Below are 22,511 nucleotides of genomic sequence, written 5' to 3' on the forward strand. Positions count from 1 at the left end.
GCACGAAATTTGATCATGACAACGTACTTGGCACTTGGCAGACGAGAAACTGTGTTTGTATTCGCCCCCAGCTGTTAGCAGGCTGGACTATATCATTTGTCACACTGAGGGTCTCATTAGCCTGCGTGCACAAGTACTACAGTAGTAAGTCTGGCAGCAGTCTCGTGCAGCCACTGTACTACAAATACTGGTACATGTACAGGTACGGAGACCCCCTCGACAGGCCTTCCACTTCCAGCCTCTGGGGAATCCAGAAATAACTTTCAAATATTTAAGTAAAGAGTTACAAATTACAGAATTACAAAAACCTCTGCGCATACTTTCAAAGAGGTGAGTGCGATCACGTGACAGCCAACATCCACATGTACATGATTGAAATACAACTGTTGATGTACACAGTTGATGTACTGTGTTGCTGAATGAAATTAATGCGATCGAGGGAGGCAGCTCTGCGCCCTGGACAAGTTCACTTCCCAGTGTTCACAGGTCTAGGGCTGCACAACAACTGGCGGGTGTTTGACTCAAGGGGTCGGATTTCATTGATCAGCACTGGGTCTGCACACCAAAACCATGCATAGCGGCCTTTTTGGGTCCAACTCAGTCGACTCAATCCATCCGGGGCTCCCTTGTATAAGGTACACTCCATGGGTGCCATGATGTTCTATTGTCCGCATGCCACGTAGACGTCCCACTCAAATGCAGTTGCATTTTTAAAGATCCGATCTGTGTTAGTATTTATACCGGTACATGTACATGTGTACAACCATGTACAATGTAATCTTCTTCCGCAATGACATGGTCAAGCAAACCTTAATACAGTGAAACCTGTGTAAGACGACCGCTCAAGGGACCTTCAAAACGTGGTCTCTGTTACCAGGTGTCTCCTTATCCAGGGTCGTTTGACTGGAAATAGCATTCCTTGGTGCTGGTTTCAGTGGTCTTCTAGGACAGGTGATCGCCTTGACAGGTAGGTTTTCACTGTACAGTAGTGATGTACAATGAACAACATTACATCATGACATCATTACATCATTACATCATGACATCATTACATCATTACATCATTACATGTTAACATGTAGTGTGGCTAGTGGGGGCGTCTGATAGCGCTGGGATACCGTGGAGGAAGAGTGTAGAGCACAGGGTAACAGTAGAACAAGGTTAGTTGTGTTGCAACTTGGGGCTTCGTGCTCAGTTGCAATCATCTGTGATGGCCACGGAGGCATTGAGCGTGAAACTCAGAGACACAACAACCTAACTGACCTTGCTCTACTATTGAAACAAGAACTAAATCTGGTCCATTGCGAAGTAGAAGGCTTGAGCTGGCGGCAAAAGCAAAGGCGAAGGCCCAACTGTGCAGTGAGTGCAGACGTGCAGAACTCATATCACTACTATGAGCTCTGGGGTTGTACGTGCAATAGCCAGCAAGACAAGTGCTGACACGCACGGTGTGTGTAAGAATAACAAAAACTCACGAAAAAAATCACGAAATCTATGGAAATACTAACAGCATGTTTGGCTACTGAGGAATGGTGTATGCAGTGGTAGAGGAAAGGTTTGTGCAGCGGTATGGCATGTCGGGGAGTATTCCGTTGGAGAAATGTCTCGTGAGTGCCAGCTGAGCGACACTAGCATGGTAGTGTAAATGCATACGGAAACAGTCTCTAAAAAATACGGTCAACGGTCCGGACGCAAATCACACAGCCACATACAGCACAGCCAGGCTCAGCAGAAGGCCGTAGAACGCTGCAGGAGATGTGGCAGCAGCGGCACCCCCTGCATCAGTCGCACCAGGCTTTCCATCTTCTCGAACTACAGGCACAAGACAAATATGTAAAAGAGGGTGGTTAACCACCGAGTGATAAATTAATTTTTCCCAAAAATCAGTCCCCTAAGGGGCCATCCGTAAATACCGATATTTATTTAGAAACGAAAACTGGTCATTTCTCTTCAACCCCCTGCCCCCCCCCCCCCCCCCCCCGTGACAGCTGGACCGTGACGATCACACCTTCCATTGGGTGCTATCTTCACACTGCCTTGTTAGGTGTGGGTATTGTCCATAGGTAGCACTTGCATACCATACCATATGTCATACCTGCGCTTATGCTGCCTGTCCATCGATAATGTGTGGTGTGTGTGTGTGTGTGTGTGTATGTGAGGAAACACAACGGTATGGCCTGAAGCAGTTCGTGCGGTGCAATACGCCCATAATACGTCGAGATACCGTATTTCCTCGATTAATAGACCCGGTCTATTGTTTTTTGAGGAGGGTTGGACCCCCGGTCTCTTATTTGGGCATGGTCCATTATTTGAGCACGGTCCACTATATTTTCATCGGCACATCGCTGGAAATGGTGGATTTTTAACACGTCATAATATAGAAGTTCTATATTATGACGTGTTAAAAATCCACCATTTCCAGCGATGTGCCGATGAAAATATAGTGGACCATGCTCAAATAATGAAAGAAAGCACTAGCCACTACAAAAATTGTAGTTGCGCAACCGAAAATCGCGTCCTTTCTTGATCCACCGCGTGCTTTCTTAGTGCGCATGCGCAAAGCGATGAACTCAAATAAGAGACCGGGTCTCTTATTCGGGCATGGTCTACTATTTTTCCGTGAGGCCTCTAGGAGGGTCTACTATTTGAGCATGGTCTATTATTCGAGGAAATACGGTATGCTACCACTGGACACTCTCCATACGAACTGTTATTTCACCAGCATCCGAACAGGCCAAAGAAGTTCGCAGTGCCTCCGCCTGCAGGATTGAAGCCTCCGCGGACAGTAGAACGCACGGACAGCGTGTTTCGGCAAGTGAAAGTTCGAATAAAGAGTGCTCAAGAGGAAAGACGGAAGCGAGTTGGCGGCAAGGCTAACTGTGGTTATGAGGTGGGTCAACAGGTCCGAATAAAGCTTCAGCCTGCGCAACGAAAATTGGGGAAGCTACACGCCCACAAATCTGAGCTGTATACCGTAGTTGAGAGAAACAACAATACGTACCTCCTCGAACCGTGTGGGTCTAGTTCTCGCCACCACTGCCTTCAACGCCATTACAATGAGCTGGGAACAAGGCGAGTCTCCAAGTGACCAAACCCTGGTAACCGATGGCACTACGGGCGAGGCAATCGAGGAAGGGACTCTGGTACGAAAGAGTACACGGGTTAAGCGGCCGACAAAATTCCTTAAAGTGGACCCGAAACAGCGGCGATCTCGGTTTAGCTCAGCCAGCAGTGGAGCGGATGCAGATTTGTCGGAAACTGATGACAGCAGTGAAGATGTGTGACTTTGTGCAAAGTCTACAAAAGAGATATGGGCATGGAAATGATGGATGCATTATTTTGGGTATAACGAAGTTCATCATTCGCGTGATACTTTTGGATTAGTTATACATGCATCTACTTTGAGTTTTATTTGACTATTTAGTTGAGTTTCGGTGGGGGAGTGTGAGAGCTGGACCGTGACGATCACAACTTCCATTTGGTGCTACCTTCACACTGCCTTGTTAGGTGCTGGTATTGTCCATAGGTAGCACTTGCATACCATACCATATGTCATACCTGCGCTCGTGCTGCCTGCAACGCTTGGCGACTATTGCTGGCTACACTCACGCCTTGGCCATATATAGTTAGGCCTCAGTAGTGATTTGAAGTCAGTTGGATTCTGGACAATAAACCCGTCTCACCCCCTCCCTGAGAAACGAACACATACAAACGGTACATAATATCGATATTTTTCCGTTTTTCTGGACATGCCCACACATACGAACTGTACATCGATACTTTTCGAGAAACGAACAGGCGCTCAACCCCCTCCTCCCCCCCCCCCTAACCGACTAGTTTTCGTTTCTAAATAAATATCTATATTTACGGATGGCCCCTGAATGAAAAAATCACGGTTCGCGTGCGACTCGGCTAGAGGCCGAGTTTTCCACATCCGTAGGAACACCACCACCCTTCAAGGATCAAGAACGTCTTCTAGTCACCCATTAAAGAATGATCCATACACTGTGTGTTGCCTGCCTGCCAACAGGACTATTTTATTACAGTAAAACCTGTCAAGGCGACCACTCGGATAAGGCGACCACCTGTCCAATAAGACCACTGAAACCAGGATCAAGGGATGCTATTTCCAGTCAAATGACCCTGGATAAGGAGACCACCTGGTAACAGAGACCACGTTTTGAAGGTCCCTTGAGCGGTCGTCTTAGACAGGTTTCACTGTGTTATTATTATTATTATAATCCAGTAAAACCTGTGTTTTCCGGACTCTGTGCCCAGCGAAATCCTGCATTGACCGGAGAGATTTTTTTTAAATGCACCAAAGTGCTGTGGACCGAATGTGCATCCCTGGATCCAGAGGAAACCTGCCATATCAGGACAGTTTCAGCTGCACCACAGGTGTCCGGTTAGGGCAGGTTTTGCTGTACCTGTGACATGGGCCATGCCCGAAAATTTGGTGCATTCAATTTGTATCTAATATATTTTTCGGAAGTGAAGAGAAACGCATGCAGCGAGGAGACCGTAGTTGGAGAGTTTGAAGTGAGGTACCCTGTAATGTGTGAGTGGCTACAATGGAGTCTGGGAGTGCTTAGAAAAAATGTGACTCAGCTGCTTTGTCAACATACTTGAGGAGTGATACATGTACTACAGCAAAACCTGTAAAGGCGACCACTCAGAGAAGGCGACCGCCTGTCATGAAAAACACTGAAACCAGGACAAAGGGATACTATTTCCAGTCAAATGACCCTGGGTAAGAAGACTACCTGGTAAGAGAGACCACGTTTTGAAGGTCCCTTGAGCGGTCGTCTTAGACAGGTTTCACAGTCGCGTTCAGCTTTCTGAATCAATGTGAATGCCATCAGGCAAAAGATAATACGGGTCACAGTCAGACCTTGCTTAATATCCGGGTCCTCTTTTATCCGGATCCCTCGCCATCCGGATGTTTTTTTTGTGGAAAACGGATGTGTGCGATTATGCGAGGGCTGACTGTACTTCTGCGGACTACCACAAAGAAGTGAAGTGCAACAATACAAATATTTGTGTCTGAGAAGTGACTCAACATTTTCTCCAATGGCCGAGAGCTCTGTCGCACCCTGGAATAATATGAGAAGTCTCAATTTCTTCTAGTATGTTGGAATTTCCACGACACATTACCGCATCCAGGAGATGTTTACTTTGCCAACATATCTAGCGCCAAGTCGAAAGAAAAAATTTAGTTCCAGCTCTATCACGTGTGCTCTGCATGTATGTCAGACTTAAATCACACTAGCAAGACGCCTCCATTTTCTTGTAGATACTGTGAGCCGACAAATTTTCGGCCCATTCGAATTTCGGCCTCCCGGGGCTGAAACACATTTCGGTTGCAACGCATTTTCGGCCTGCACTGCTGTCGCCTGTATACACTGTCACGCTGAACCTTGCAAAACGAAACGTCGGCGGCAACACATTTTCGGCCAAATACGATCAGGCCGAAAATAGGCGAAAATAAATATGCGCCGACTATTTGTGGACTTACAGTACATTAAATGTGAATGAGGTCGGCCATAGAGCGAACTTTGGTGGGATCGGAACTAAATCATTGATGAACAGACCGAAAGAGCTACCTGGCCTCCTATGATCAAGCCAAGAGTAAGTGATGGAAGCTAATTGGCCTCATAAGGCCAAACGGAACAAGATGAAAGCCTTACCAAAGTTGAGCGGCCCGATGGTGCTGGTCTGCGGCAGCGGAGCAGTTCCGGGCGCGTACGGGTCGGTGGGTGACTGTCGTCGCCAGCGTCCCATCAGGTCCAGGTCTCGGCGTCGGCGGGCGCACGTTCCGACATCGGTGACGCACACGCTGGTGCCCACGTTGGCATCACAGACGCGTGTTGTGCAGTGCAAGTATAGCTGTGCATGACAATACACATGATAACAGAGTTAATACACATGCATATCGCAGGGTTATAGCCAAAAGGGGGGGGGGGGGAGCAGTGCCCGTCCCTCTCTCCCCCCCCCCTCCCCCTCCTTACTCATTTCTAGATTTCGGTGGCTCTTAGTCCATATAACGTAAATGTAGCCACCGATTGATCGCCTTCAAATTGTGTCAATTTTTGATGATAGTGTACGCCGCAGTACAGTGTCATTTGAATGCACACGTCTAAACACATGACCATGCAGAGCTCGCTGACTTGTCAGTTTGAGCACTCTGGCAAGGTACGTTAGGGCCTGGTCTTAAATCTGGCCTTGGAAAATTTTAATTTTTCGTTGCTATCAGGTTCGGCCTAATTTTCTCTGTGCGGCGCTGAGGAGTCCACAAAGGACGAGACGGATCTGTCCGCAGATTGTGTAAACACAGGACCATGTGGATGAGGTCGTGCACCTCGTGCACACGCATGTATGGTGGCATACACGCAAAACATCACGTGGTGATGCATCGCATACTGTACAAGCAGAAATATTCGTCTGGAATTTAATTTCGTCTTTTTCATCCAAGGAGCTTTTGGACTAAATTAAGTGCCGGACTAATATCGATTTGTCCAGCTTTTCAATACACTCTTATGATCCACGGACCAAATTTACAACCGGACGAACTCCCTTTCTTTGGAGTTGGACGAAATTATTGACCCACGAAATTTTCTGCTTATACTTGAAAGTACGGTACATGAAAACTCTGAAAACAAAAAATGGTACGTTGTCTGTAAGTCTGTCTGACTGTATGAGCAGAACATAGAGCACTGAGGGCCATTGATTTTGTTGTTGGCTATTTTGATTCGCTGGCCAATGATGTACTGTAAATATACAAATTTTCGGCAGCTGTTTAATTTCGGCTATATTCGGCACCAAGCGTGTGTTTACCGCCATATTGCCGGGTGTGTCTTTACCACCATATTTATCAACCATATATTCGGCACCGACCCAAAACGCCTAAATTAAAACGCCGATGACATTTTCACAGCATCTGTCGCACTATACCATGCCCTCTATCCCACGCCGAAAATAAATCGCCGCCGAAATGTCAAAAATCGTGAAGTGCCGAAATTTTGTATCTTTACAGTACACGTAAGTCCTAACACTTTCTTTAACCAGATGCTCACTCACCAATGGCTGTGACGCACCGCCGACGAGGAACTCAAAGGCGTTGAATTGGAAGTTGAAGACGTTGCTAGCGCCGCCAGTTGCTACGGTGACCTGAGCCAGAACGCTGCCAGGGCAACTGTCAGAGAGGAAAAGGGAAGATATTAAAGGGGAGGTTAAGGGTAAAATCAAAATTTCACCAGTTGTAGTCTTCGGCGTGCTGAGTCGAATGGTCTTGGTCCGAGAAAGCTGAGACGCTCCCTTCCTACTTGAATCCCAATCGAACTCGCGCACTTCCACCGAAACGGTGACTGCGCCCTACTAGATGGGGATTTGTATGCAAAATGTCACTAAAAGCGCCATTTCGTTCTTATAAAAGCACGGATGACCGCGATTGGCCCATATGTTGTAGTCTTTTGGACGCTGAGTCGACTGGTTTTAGTCCGAAAAGGCTGCGATGCAGCGTTCCTCCTTTATTCCCAATTGAATATGGTTGAACAAGCGGTCACGTGCTCCTGGGTGCCCAAATCACCTGGTCACAGCGCCAGCAGGCGACAACTTTCACACCAAGGTTCAACTCGAGTGACAGGACTGCACCCCAAAGAGGTCAAACAGGCTAGTAAGTTGTACCCTGCAGGCACGGTGACCAGGTGACTGGTGTACGCAGGAGCACGTGACCGCTTGTTCAACCATGTTCGATTGGGAATAACGGGGGAACGCTGCATCACAGCCTTTCGGACCAAAACCAGTCGACTCAGCGTCCAAAAGACTACAACATATGGACCAATCGCGGTCAACCGTGCTTTTATAAGAACGACATGGCGCTTTTAGTGACATTTTGCAAATCCCCATCTAGTAGGGCGCAGTCACCCAGTTTCGGTGGAAGTGCGCGAGTTCGATTGGGATTCAAGTAGGAAGGGAGCGTCTCAGCTTCCTCGGACCACGACCATTCGACTCAGAACCCCGAAGACTACAACTGGTGAAGTTTTGATTTTAGCCTTAACTTCCCCTTTAAATTTTCGTCTTTCACTGGGGCTAGATATTCCATTTGGCCTGAGGGAAGACTAGCCAAGCCTGCTTGCGGATGCCAACACAAAAAGGCTGATGATGATGATTCCCACCTTCCAACCCGGCAAATATTTAATTTTGATAAAAACGATTCAAAGCCTCTCAATTATTTTGATGATGATGAGATAAGGAAGAGGGGCAGAACAAGTGACGGAAAAAATTCTTGGATCTCGGTTGAAACCCGTGGACAGCATCCGTCGTAACCATACAAGCTCGGCAGGGCAGTGCATGATAAGCGATATTCCACGTAGAATGAGCCCAGAGAGGGACAACTCATCATAGCACCAAATCAACAAAGGCCAGATCTGACATAGCAACAGCTTAATGCAGTACAAGGAAATGCAGTACAATGAGTAGTGGCTGATTGTCCAGTAAAAAATCCCCATGCTGAGCACTGAGTGTAGTGAGCACTTACAAACCATGGATTAATAAAAAATTACTAGATTTTATAAAATTCACTGATTATATTAGGAAAAACCGGCAGGGATCCCAAGAGATGTGAAATTCATTTTTGCCAGGGAAAAATCGAGGGTTCGGCAGCATGATTTAACTTACTCATCGTTAATCACTTCCAGAATGGTTGACTGGTCCGAGGGATCACTGCTGGGCGAAGCGAAGCAACGGTCGACGAATATATCCAGGTTGGAAAGCACATCGTTGGCTACGAACGTCTGCACAAACACTGGCTCACCTGTGGGTGACATGAGGCAAACAAACCAGTGTAGAGGCAGAAAGATAAACATAAGCATGAGCACGTACGGACACGCAGTATACACGCACCAAGCTAAGCCCGCGCAGCCTGTAGAGTGAATTCACATTGCGATCATGCAGTATTAAGTTCATGGTATGTGGGCGGTGGAATCGAAATGGCCAACATCACGTGATGCAGGGGTTCAGTGGAGTTGGAACATACATGGCTGTCCTGTATGGTCATGAGATTCTTCATCATTTGTGAGAACTAGACCTGGTCTAGTGAGAAGGCATTCTACAGCCTGTAATTCTGGTGTAAAATAAAATAGAGTAACAACTACAAAAAGATAGATGTGAAACTACTCTACCCAGTATTCTTATAAGCAAGGAGCTGCGGCGTTAGTTCAGCAAGTGATGTTCAAAGAAGTAAATGAACAAGCGACGCAGAGACAAAGGTTTTAATACAGCAACAAGAGCATTGGAAATCTTCACGCAAATTTTCCTAATCTATTTTCATGAGACATTCATCACGGAAGCTGTCTCAGCAGTACGTTAATTTTGCGAGAAGAGCATAACACGAATATTAACCATCGTGAAATCAAATTTCAACAGCGGGTGTATGTGTGTGGCCACAGAGTTCCGCGAAAACGGGCCATCGTAAACTCGCTGGTTCTGAGAAATCGCGAAAATTTTAGTGACGCAAACGTTGGACGGTTTCCAGTAGAAGTTAGGCAGGGAAACCATTGAGTTCACACACTGTGCATGGACTTACCAAGCGTTATCGTGTTGGCCGTGAGCGCCGCAGAGTAGGTCGAGTCACTGGTGAACTGCACTCCGACCGTGAACTCTCCAAACCCCACCTGCGTGAGTGACGCCTGTAGAGCCTGCGGGTCGATGGCCGAGCTCGAGACCAGGTCCACGGTCTGCACTTGGCAGTCGAACGCGATCAGCTGGCCGCGGCTGCGAGTGATCAGGCCCGACGTGGGTGTGTGATACAAGATGGCGTTCAAGCGCACCTGAGCACACGCGGATCACAGCTTGGTCTCAGCGAGGAGTCTCAGTGTCATGATGGTCGCTGGTACAGTGTTGGCCAGAGAAATCCAACCTCATGAATTAAGTAGCGCCGCGTTAGAGTGCACAGACCAGCATGTGTAGTGCTAGGGCTGCGTAGCGCCCGCACTATTTTATTCATGAGGTTGGATTTCTTTGGCCAGCACTGTCTGCAGTTCCAGCCACTGTGTAGTGATACGTTTAATCAGAGAGTAGTAAAACAACGGTATTTTACTACTCCCTGCTTGCAATAATTCTACGGTGCTGTTCATTTGACTCAGCGAGATCGAATTTTCCACATCTGCAGCCACCATCCTCAAGGATCAAGGTGCAGGTGCAGCTCCCGAAGTGGTGGGAGGTCAGCGGATAAGAGTCAAAGGCCGAAAATCCCAATCACTGCATTCACATTACCCTCCCGCCAGGCCATGGTATACAGTGCAACCTGTCTAAGACGACCGCTCAAGGAATCTTCAAAACGTGGTCTCTGTTACCAGGTGGTCTCTGTAACCAGGTGGTCTCCTCATCCGGGGTCATTTGACTGGAAAAAGCATCCCTTGGTCCTAGTTTCAGTGGTCTGTTAGGACAGGTGGTCGCCTTATCCGAGTGGTCGCATTGACACGTTTACTGTAGTTGTCCTTCCAGCAGCGTCCATTCTACATTAACACTCTTTTCAAACAAAATTAAAGTATGTCCAAATACATCGTTTCCCATTTCCGAGCCACTGTGCTCACAGCGGAAACTTCTGTGTGTGTTATTGTCGTGAAAGTGGAACACAAAGACAGAAGGGTGACTCCTACGGTAATATCCTGAAGAGAAGGCACGCGAGCTTACTTGCGATAACCATGTTGTTGAAGAGCCTGACGCTTGTGCTACTATTATGCATTGTCCACGATAAGCATAATTGTAATCAAGTGGTTTGCTTCACTGTCCTAAGAGTGCTCAATACCCATGTAGGGCAGAGCCTTGTACACAAGAGAGAGAGAGAGAGAGAGAGAGAGAGAGAGAGAGAGAGAGAGAGAGATTGGAAGCCGTGTCGCAACTTTGAGTTTCACGTATTACTACGATCATCAGGCGAGAGTTGTGACACAGCTTCCAATCTCTCTCTTTCTTGTCAGCACAATCGCCGTCGTAGTAATGCACTGGCATCGGAATTGAATCTTCAGTGGGCACCTACCACTTGAGGTATGGCTGGGTCGTAGGAGAAACTGACATCGCAGGTGTTGGGCTCGATGAGCGCCGTGTACTGCCCGTTCACCTCGGCAACTCGGCACAGCGGGTCACTAGCCGCAGAGCCGATGTGCAGGTCGGACGCGTTGGCGATAAAGAACTGCGAGAGGACCTCCTTGGCGACGGAGATGTTGAGACTGCTTGGCGGCGGGCAGGCCACGAACGCTTGCGCTGTCAGACACCACAATGGCGGAGCAAAGACAAATAAAATATACTGCAAGAATGGACTCCGATGGAGAGCCAAGTATGAATGTATAGAAAAGAAAAAGGACCAAGGAACTGATTGTTTAGTAACTGGGGGTGTCGGTGGACATTATAGTGGAACTTGTAGTTCTTTGGTCCTTTTTCTTTTCTATAAAGTTACTGCAGTGATCATTATTCTAGTTCCGGGAGACAAGATAGCAATTATTGATGGAATCACAACCAACGGATACCGATTCGTTCCGACAGAAACGTTTTTCTGTCAAAACTGTGCCGTGGATAATTATGGTGTTTCGGTGTGAAATTCAAGACTGCTGGTATGGTTTTATCCGCATGTTCTGTGATGTTATCTCTCTCTCTCTCTCCTTCTCTCTCTCTCACTCTCTCTCTCTCTCTCTCTCTCTCTCTCTCTCTCTCTCTCCGCCTGATGTTTTCCACCCAGCAACTTCAGTAAAAGGTACCTTGGATATAACGGACGCTCTATGTGATAGAAAGTAGTTATTGGTGGATGAGTATCTCCCTACAAAAATAGGTTCCTGAGTTACAAGTTACACAGCATACATATACATGTATGTGTGGCCATAGTTTGTAAAACAAAGTGGAAAAGAGTAGCGGGATTCGCGGCCGCATCACCTGACGTGTTCAGGAACACATCAAGCAAGTATATTCACATCGGCGGGCCACCACTTCACCCATATGTCCTCAGTGTCAAATGCACACCCCACACGTGAGTCAACAAGCAAGCGTGTAAAGGCCCTATAACCCCATAAACCGCATCCTTGTTACCCTCACACCGAGCAAGTGAGTACCCAGTTCACCGTGGGTGTCGTCACAGCTCATTGCATGTAAAGTGGTACTCGCCCGCATCACAGCGATTGAGAGAGCACTAAACACACTCCCTGTTACCAGCGCAGGTTTTGAACTCGGAACCTCATGATTCGCCGGCAAGACTACAAACCAATCGGCTATACGCGTCGGTCTAAAGTGAAAGCACTCCAGTTCTTAGAATAGTACAATAGCCATGCATCTATACACTGTACACATCAGTCTACAAGAATAAATCGAAGATCGTCGGAACCAAACATTTTCGTTCCCTTTTCATCATGGGCCCATGCAGGGAATACAGCGAAAGAGTTTGGTTCTGAAAATCTTCGATTTGTTTTTCTAGCCGGAATGGACAGCGTTCTGATGCCTGACTATTCGATACTACTTTACGCACTATAATTTTTTTTTTTTTTTTACAGAATGCACCTCCTACTGATAGACCATAACAAAGAGAGGAGAAGAAGGAGACAAAAGAAAATAATGATCGAGACAACAAAGGAGAAAGACAGACAATGTACTAGTAGGGGCTCTCAGGGAGCCTGTGCCGGTGAGGTGGGACTAGCATAGTGTGGGTCACTTACTAACCTTGCTCGCACACATAGTGTTTCTCTTGCGAGCAGTCCACAGCCGCCCAGACACCGCTGGGGGGTTGCAGCTCCGTGCAGTGTGGGCCGGTCAGGCTGGGCAGGGCACCGCCCGCAAAGCCGATGAACACCGGGCTCGCCTGGGATGTGCTGAAGCGGAACACGTTGCCCCCGGTCGGCGCGCTGTCCAAGCCAATCCACGTGTTGACTCCGGCTGTCGCAGTCTGTCAGCGAACACAGTAGGGAGAAATGCGTAACTGGCGACCATCTTTAAGCAAATGTGCTGCCAAGAGAGTGAATGCACAGACCCCGTGCATTATTTATTACAGTCAGACCTCCCTTATCCGATCCGGTCCTCTTTTATCCGGATCCCTCGCCATCCGGAAGAAAATAGCTGGTTACAGATTTACAGCATACGTGATGCATCCAACACAACCAGTGTTCGATTATCCGGTTCCCTCGTCTATCCGGATATTTTTGTGCCAAATGGATTTGTGCGGTTAAACGAGGTCTGACTGTACTTTTAAAGTATGAAAATCAGATTTTTCCCCTACAACACAATCATGTGTTTTCGCATCCTGTTCAGTTCCTTGTCACTCTCCACCAAGTTACTTTAGAAATTGACTTATTCAGTTTGGTAAAATTATGAGATCAGAATCGGTGCTGTAACTTTGAGTTGAAAAAAGTTTTGTAGCTTTTCGCATTCCTCCTATCCTCCTCGAGAATATTACATTTCCAGAATGTTCGCAGAAGAAGTTTGTTGGCAATGCAGACACAAGCGTACACCGCAGGAGCTCCAGGAGGAAGGCAGGCTGAGTACAGCTACAATCACGGAACCAATACACGCACCCCGCGTTCACTCTCTCTCTCTCTCTCTCTCTCTCTCTCTCTCTCTCTCTCTCTCTCTCTCTCTCTCTCTCTCTCTCTCTCTCACACACACACACACACACACACATGTACGCATGCACGCATGCACTCACCATGTACCACACACAAACATACACACGCACACATGCACGCACACACCCACACCCACACACCTTTTGACTCCCATCGCCGAAGGCGATGATAGGTCACCATGTAGAGTAGAACCGGGGTTAGGGATCTACCTAACTCTGCGCGGACATAGCTGGACTCAGTTGTACTGGGATGGGCAAAAAGGTGTGCAAAACGACTTTTTGTGACAAGATGGACCCCGGAAAAATTGTTTGGATCGAAAAAATTACGGCTTCCTCGGAAACCGACGGGGGACCCCCCCCCCCCCCCTTGGGCCGGAAATTAAGTCCCGGTATAAGGATCACCCGCACAATGTACATGCCAAGTGCCCCCCCCCCCCCCCCCCCGGGCTCCGATCCCTAATCCGGTGTGACCCTTAACCCGGGTTCTACTCTACCACACACAAACACACACACACGCACACAGGCATGCACACACGCACACACACACACACACACACACACACACACCACACACACACACACACACACACACACACACACACACACACACACACACACACACACACACACACACACCTTTTGACCTTTTGACTCCCATCGCCGAAGGCGATGATAGCGATGCTACAGCAGAAGCCATAGCAACTTGTGCTGGAATTGCACCATTCAACAGCTTGCAAGGCTGAAGAATAGACCGCCACTATTCTGAGGCTACGTTTGGGTGGAAAACAATATACAGAGCTCAGGCGAGATGCGAATGAAACAATACATACCAACGGACTTGAATTGCACATCAAAACAATAATTCTCATAAAAAGGACACACTTCAGGCTCATTACAAACATCTTGAAAGTTTTTGTCTTCACAAGTATACTTTCAAGCTTTCTCGTCAGGTGAAATACAGGCAAAGGGAAAAGGAACAGGAACAGTGGATTAAATACAGTAAGAAGGTGGTAAAACAGCGCAAAAAAGAAGATAGCTAAAGTAAACAGCGAAAACTGCAATAATGACACAAAGGTGCAAATGCGAGAAAACTCAATAAGCGTGACATGTAGTGCGACAACAAGAGACAACCACTGGACAAACATGTGACTAACGAGGTTTTGACGACCTACCTAACAGCCTAAGTGTGAATTTGATTTGTTTCTGCTTGCAAAGGTTGGGTTTTTTTGTGTGGATATATACGGCTTCCAAAACATTCAGCATCAACCAGAAGAATGACAAGATCGGCAACGATGGCGATGGCAGCGACTAAAGCACAGACAGAGGCAACGGCTAGGGTCCACTCGGCTAGCCATGTGATATCGGATGTGTCCACCGCACATGCTGATTGTTCTGATGTTAGTTCTGATAAGTATGAGTTGTCCATTGCTAGTCATTTGTTTGAGCATCCTGATTGTCGTGCTGTGTATTCAGATGATTGTTTTTCGATTGTGTCACGTGTACGCAGTGCTAGATTGCTGAATGTTTTGGAAGCCGTATATATCCACACAAAAAACCCAACCTTTGCAAGCAGAAACAAATCAAATTCACACTTAGGCTGTTAGGTAGGTCGTCAAAACCTCGTTAGCCACATGTATGTCCAGTGGTTGTCTCTTGTTGTCGCACTACATGTCACGCTTATTGAGTTTTCTCGCATTTGCACCTTTGTGTCATTATTGCAGTTTTCGCTGTTTACTTTAGCTATCTTCTTTTTTGCGCTGTTTTACCACCTTCTTACTGTATTTAATCCACTGTTCCTGTTCCTTTTCCCTTTGCCTGTATTTCACCTGACGAGAAGGCTTGAAAGTATACTTGTGAAGACAAAAACTTTCAAACTTAGAAGTTGCGACTTCGGCGATAATAGTCATGAAGTTGGTTGCTCCAACGAGGAGCACACGCTTCTTGCCGAACTTGACACTTGACTGACTCACGACTGCCATCCGGAGCACACGAGGAGCACGTCGCACCTTCCGCTCGGCAAACCTGTAAGAAAGCACCACTCCCTGCTCAATACACAGTGTTTCGGGGAATTCACCCCTCATCAGTTGAGCTTGAGTAGGCTGAGGAAGATTGTGCCTGAAAAGCACCACTTATATACTGCTCTCCAGGCCAAACCATCACCAGGGATACAAACTTACATCAACTGATGAGGGGTGAATTCCCCGAAACACTGTGTATTGAGCAGGGAGTGGTGCTTTCTTACAGGTTTGCCGAGCGGAAGGTGCGACGTGCTCCTCGTGTGCTCCGGATGGCAGTCGTGAGTCAGTCAAGTGTCAAGTTCGGCAAGAAGCGTGTGCTCCTCGTTGGAGCAACCAACTTTAAAAACTTTCAAGATGTTTGTAATGAGCCTGAAGTGTGTCCTTTTTATGAGTATTATCGCATTTTTGTCTCAGAGGAAACTGTAAAACAATAATTATTATAAATTATATAATGATGATCCAGATTTACTCATTTCTGTTGTCTGATCATCGCTTAGTGCGTGAAACTCGGAGTAAAAACACTTTCTCTGTCCTCTTATTGTTTGAACCAGCTCTGCCTCTCAGTATTGAGCACTCTCTTGGACAGCCTGGAATCTCTCTGTTTTAAATTTTATAATGCCGAGCAAAAAACCTAAAGAACTATGCCGATTTCCACATTCATAGAGGTGATCAGGCTGCTGACACTTGAAAATTGTGTACAATCTTCAACAGTTCTAGGAGTAGGACATTGAAACGTGAAAAGTCAGAAGAAAAAATTGACTGTAACCACCAGTATTCGAACCAGGGACCTTCGCTTGTAGCCAGCGATGCTCTGCCACTAAGCTATTGTGTATGGTGTAGCTGCCATCCCAGCAAAAACCGTTCAACATTTTCTTCAGACTTCCTGTACACAATATTTTCGGATGTTCTTTCCACCCCAAATATTTTTTCACTGCTTTGCTTGAACTCACCAGCGTCAACACGAAGTTGTTCTCCTCGACTGTGTTGATTTCAACCAGTCGACCACCGCCCGCTGCGCATGCTGCGGCAGCATCGCTGAACGTCGTGTCCTGCCGGGTGATTGAGTAGCAACTGGCACCGAACTCTTCTGGGAACGCCGTCGGGCAATGGTTAGCGGCCCGACCTGCCAAGACATCGTCACATTCAGGACAAAGGAAATTGAACTAAAATGTACAGTCAAATGTACTGTACTGCATGCAGACTGCACTGTTCAGCTGGCCTACACTGCTACAGTACAGTACAGTCCTACATTGTATTATTAGCAGCTGGCTGCTAGCAATGGTTTTGTAAAAATACACGTCCATGCGAAAAACAAGATTTCTGGTTGGGCTGGACCTACACAGGCTACAGTGCTGGCAACTGAAATCCGACCCCATGGCCCCTGAGCGGTGCGCTCACATGGCAAAGAATGTGAACACCCACCGCTCAGGGGGTCGGATTTCAGTTGCCAGCACTGTAGAATGTTGTGATCGCGTGCGCACTGTTCACTACGACTCGAGAGAAACGTTACTTCCGCTATCTGGTGTTCGCAAAGATTATAAAATTAATTATAATGACTATGTGTCGCGCAGCAGACTCGCGCTGGAAACGGAGCGTCTTTGTGAGTTTGTATCCCTGGTGATGATTTAGCCTTGAGAATACTACATGATTGAATAACCATGATAACTGTTACCATAATTATAAGTCATGGGTCCGCCTTGCTGCTTCACCAAGTCAATTTCGTATCGCAATTAGGGGTGTGCGGATAATGCTCGAAAAGGTGGCAGATTCTGCTCGAAAAGGTGGCAGGTTCTGCTCGAAAAGCAGTGAAATTGGCAGAGCCATACAAACCTTATGGCTGGCAATTCCTCGAATTATGCTCCATGTCTTTATCCACATACCAAACATGCATGAAACTTACCCGAAAAAGTACCGAATTCTGCCAATTTTTCTGCCGGCATTATCCGCATATGCCTAATCGCAATCCTAGATTGGCTAGGATACCCCGTAAGGAGACCATAGGTCTGTGGGGACTGCCCTAGAGAAATAATGAATAATATTATATAAATACTATACTTAAAGAGTCGGCGTGGAGAAAGCAATTTTATTAGTGCAATTAGGAGTATAATCGATGCAGACATGGCCAGACAACAACGAGTTCATGGAATTTTTAAGGATTTTTATGTTATTCAAAATCGATTTTCGTGTTCCGCTCATCAGTGAATAGTATCGGAACTGAGGGTACTGTGTACAAAATAGAACATTTTATAACAGCATAATTAATTAAAAGTGTGAACAACAAAGGAAGTGCTACAGCATTACATAATACAAAATGTAGGTGTCAAACATAGTGCTAACGTATATAACTGAGTGCAGCCACAACTGATGATGATGATGGTGGTGATGAGGACGATGATGATGAAGATGAGACGGAGGACGAGGATAGGGCGGAGGAGGTCGAAGGAAAGGAGCGGGATGAGACGGAAGAGAGCGACGTGAGCAAAACGTCAGCTGTATTTTGTCACTTGTTATCACGTCCAGATTGTCTTAGTGTGTACGATGATTCTCACTTTTCTGTTTTGTGCCGTGCAAGTTATGTTAAGCAGTTGAAGGTTCTGGAAGCTGTATGTATTCGTGTGCATAATCCTGTTCTTTGTAAACAAAAGAAGCACGTAGTCGCGCTAAAGTTGTTCTCGTAGCTGGTTATCAGATGTAAATGTTGTGTCATGTTGCACTGTATCACCTCTTGCTTTGTGGCTGCACTCAGTTATATACGTTAGCACTATGTTTGACACCTATTATGTAATGCTGTAGCAGTTCCTTTGTTGTTCACACTTTTAATTAATTATGCTGTTATAAAATGTTCTATTTTTGTACACAGTACCCTCAGTTCCGATACTATTCACTGATGAGCGGAACACGAAAATCGATTTTGAATAACATAAAAATCCTTAAAAATTCCATGAACTCGTTGTTGTCTGGCCATGTCTGCATCGATTATACTCCTAATTGCACTAATAAATACTATACTATAGTCTATACTACTATACATGTAAGTGGTATACTTCCTCAGTCTACTCAAGCTCAACTGATGAGGGGTGAATTCCCCGAAACACTGTGTATTGAGCAGGGAGTGGTGCTTTCTTGCAGGTTTGCCGAGTCAAAGGTTCGATGGACTTCTCGTGTGCTCCGCCGCATGGTGATCGTCAGTCAGTCATGTGTCAAGTCAGGTCGGCGGGAAATACACGTTGCTCTCAGCTCTGCTGATGAGACCAAAGAAGGACAGCTACAGTGTACTTGTACTTGCCGAGAGTCTCGGGACATTGACTACTAGTATCATAATGATAGTCAGAGGGATGGGAAGTGAAATCCAACCACAGGAATAGAGCAGAACCATAATAATTATTCACTGCACTACATGTAATTGTACAGTGCTGGCAACTGAAATCCGATCCCTGAGCGGCTGCGCCCACATCGCAAAGAATGTCAGGGGTCGGATTTCGGTTTCCAGCACTGTATAATAATTATGTACTGGCAGTAGTGCCAGTACATGTACGAGGCCCGCATAGCCATCGCAACGTGACGGCATCTGCTACACTGTGAGCCTGTGAAGTCGGTTTTCACATGCCATCACAGTACGCGCACACACGCTTCAAGTGATCATTATCCAACTGGACATTGATCCGTGACTTTGATTTTGCGAAGTAAAACAAAGTTAAAAAAAAAAACTTACCGAAGGATACGAACAACGCCAACACGGTTAGGCAATACAAGAACCTCATCGCGAAGATCGATCACTTGTAAGTTGTAGGCAGGTTATACGCAAATAGGATGCTTGCTGAATCGTTGATCAACTGCAGTTTGAAACGACAGGAAAGAGTTATTAATTTTATTATTAAAAGAGTAATAACCGTTAGGTTGGCAAATCTCGTATCCACTTATGTTGATACACGCAACCAGAGTTTATTATACTGGAGGAAGGTTTGCTCGTACCAGGCCTACACAATGCCTGAAAATAATAGAAAAGCTGACAGGATCGCTTTTCTAAATAACCAAGGTCATATCAAGTTTAGGTCTGAAAAATACAACCCACTTTGTGACAAATTACGAAGTACTAGAGAAGGAACAGTTTGACTCGAGCTACCAGTAACAATCCATCACTTGAAGCAGGTAGTGAGCAGGTAGTGAGCAGGTAGTGAGCAGGTAGTGAACAGGTAAAACGTGCAACAATAGGCCACAGACTGACAAGTGGCAATGGGATGTCCAGCGACCTGTCAACTAGTTAAAAAACATCTCAAAATGTAGACTTCGCAGATCGGGAAGCCTTCCAGTTTAATTTAGCCGCTTAGTCAGCAATTCCTAGATGACTGGCCATTCAAAAATAAAGGGTAAAACACCTGATGCACTTGAACGCTAGCTAGCCATGCACCATACGTTTAGCTCCCTCGATATTAGACAATTGCCACAGCCATGTTAGCTCCCTCCCTCCATTCTAGCTCATATTCTTCCCGTTGAGGTTGCGCTTGTGTTCATTCCCCTCCATTCTAGCTCATTTCCTGCATGTTGAGGTTGCACTGGTGTGCATTTTTCCCGTGCAAGAGGCCTGGGAACACTGAAAAACCACCCAATAGACTGCGGGTACACCTGCATTGACTTTGGCATGAAGCAGTTACTCGATTATCCTGGCAATCGTCAACAACGAAAAAATGGCTTTCGAGCTGACAAGCTCGTTCCCATAACTCTGCAAAACACAGAACATCGTTTTCACATCAAGTGTTCAACACAGATACATGTATACGAAAGGAGCGGATTTCGCCCCACAAATAGGGCGCAGGACAAGGTCTACTCCGAAGGTACTTTTTAGTTGAAAGTCGCCTTGTGCAACGCTCACTGCTCTTGGAGCATTTCGAGCACTCTTGGCGGGGTTTGCAGCTCTTTATAAAAATGCTTTGCTTCACGGAAACGTATTTCATTGCGAAGAGCTTCGCTTCGGTCCCCTGAGCTGTGCTGAGGAGCTCTAACAGAGCGAAAACAGTACTTGAAAGTCACAAACTAAATCAAACACTGTTCTGCAACGCAATCCAAGTGATTATATAATATTGGATACGCTGCTAAAGGAAGGGAGTGCGAAGGAAAGTGCCGGAGGGCGTTAGGCTTTAGTGGAGGCTTATTACACATTGCTTTCAAAGCAAATGGTAGGGAGTTAGAACTACAGTCGTGGCCAAAGAAATCCGACCCACGTGCCGAAAGTGGCGCCCAGGATCATGCGGCCCCTGCGGCCCTCGGATCGGTTTTCGGAAAACGTCATTAGTATGGAAACCCGGCGCTAATATTGACTCATGGGCCGGATTTCTATGCAAACGACTGTATGCACGTTTGATCGAAGTTTTCGCGTCGTTGGCCTATGTTATAGACAGGTATATTTGCCTGGTTCAACGATAAAATCAGGCTGATTTATCGATTAAGGTTCCTAACGGAATTTTAGTTCAATTTATTGAAGTTATCTCGTCCGACTGTTGCTCTTGTTCCGGTCTGTCGAATAGCGGAATGGTCACACGCAGAGGGGGACAACTATGTCACGTTTATACAGAGATAGATAGATAAATAGAGAGAGAGAGAGAGAGAGAGAGAGAGAGAGAGAGAGAGAGAGAGAGAGAGAGAGAGAGAAAGAGGGAGAGAGAGAGAGAGAGAGAAAGAGGGAGAGAGAGAGAGAGAGAGAGAGACAGACAGACAGACAGACAGACAGACAGACAGACAGACAGACAGACAGACAGACAGACAGACAGACAGACAGAGAGCTAGGAGGGAGTGTAAAGAAAGTTTCAAAGGGTCCACTATTTTACTTATATTATAATTTATTATAATTATACCCATGGTCCACGGGTGCGTTTGGCATTCCTGCATATCCACAGCAGGGCAGCGAAGACGCAATCTCAAACCACACGCATCCTTCATGCATATCTCTCATTTCTCCCTTGCTAGATATTCTTCAGTGCACCCAACTTTGCCCTGGGGAAGCAGCATTGTCTGTCTGGCAAATGACCTTACTCAGCCAACACCAACCGGACAATGGGATCACACAGGCGACCTTTGGGAAACATAGCTTTCACTCACCTTCCTTTTCCAGAGCTGACTGAAGGAAAGGCCCAACGCTGTCGTTCTAAACGTGAATATACAACAACACATATTTATATACTGATGGATAGTGGGTGAGTTAGGAGATCGAAACCAGCCGACATTTAGGTCAGTCGTGGGAAACATCCCGCTGGATGACAGTCTGTAGACCTCCCGCCCAGTCCGAAGGTACTGGAATGCGGAATCGCCCCTGGGCAAAGCCAGTCCCAGTGGATCCCGCTCACTGATAGCCTCGAGCAAAGTTCAGACAGTCGAAGTCGCTTGTCATTCCTGACGGACGAATTATTGCCAGGTGCACATCCGCGTATTCTGCATGTTACCGACTTGCTGCGATTCCCACAAAATGTCAATGAGTCGTCTAAATGGTATTTACACGGGGAATCCACCGATCTAGTTTTATCCAAAGGTAAAGTTAACGTATGCAGAGAAAGTACCAACCGGAATGGCATCAGGTAGATCTACTAGCAGTCGTGCCTTCCCATGTGTAATGCATGCACAGAAATACAATGTCGACGCGCACACAGAGAGTTCGGAGACTGTTCAATTTTCCCTCGGAGTATTGTGCAGAGAATGGCAATGTACTATCATGTGTTTCGTCCTACTGGAATGGCACCAAATAGCCGTGCGACTCCGTGTAGCCCTGCAATATCGTGCTACTAGACGCCAGGTAATTCTCCTTGCACCATCACCGAACCGAAACATCAGTAACCGTCGGTGATATCATTGCTGAGTTACAGGCACCAGGGCTGAATTTATCTACTGTAGAGCGTGAAATTTTCGCG

At 46.5% G+C, this 22,511-nt stretch overlaps 1 protein-coding gene across 1 annotated transcript; it reads right to left on the reverse strand.

The window, feature by feature from the left end:
• Nucleotides 1–1,255: 1,255 nt before the first annotated feature.
• On the reverse strand, nt 1,256–21,766 carry LOC135829391 (zona pellucida sperm-binding protein 2-like). The gene is made up of 10 exons (XM_065341798.1): nt 21,709–21,766; nt 19,328–19,448; nt 16,566–16,738; nt 12,700–12,922; nt 11,036–11,259; nt 9,584–9,827; nt 8,677–8,812; nt 7,078–7,192; nt 5,688–5,886; nt 1,256–1,812 (listed from the first exon to the last, which is right to left on the reverse strand). The coding sequence occupies exons 2-10, from the start codon at nt 19,374–19,376 to the stop codon at nt 1,697–1,699; spliced, it is 1,479 nt and encodes a 492-aa protein (XP_065197870.1). The 5' UTR covers nt 19,377–19,448; nt 21,709–21,766; the 3' UTR covers nt 1,256–1,696.
• Nucleotides 21,767–22,511: the final 745 nt, after the last annotated feature.

Source organism: Sycon ciliatum, chromosome 13 (genome assembly GCF_964019385.1).
Source record: "Sycon ciliatum chromosome 13, ocSycCili1.1, whole genome shotgun sequence".
Lineage (NCBI taxonomy): Eukaryota > Metazoa > Porifera > Calcarea > Leucosolenida > Sycettidae > Sycon > Sycon ciliatum.

Coding starts and splice junctions, on each gene's coding strand:
- LOC135829391 (XM_065341798.1), bottom strand. CDS start 19,376: ATGAGGTTCTTGTATTGCCTAACCGTGTTGGCGTTGTTCGTATCCTTC. Junction 11,260..12,699: donor ACACTATGTGTGCGAGCAAG/GTTAGTAAGTGA, acceptor GGTGTCTGACAG/CGCAAGCGTTCGTGGCCTGC. Junction 7,193..8,676: donor CTGGAAGTGATTAACGATGA/GTAAGTTAAATC, acceptor CCTCTCTGACAG/TTGCCCTGGCAGCGTTCTGG.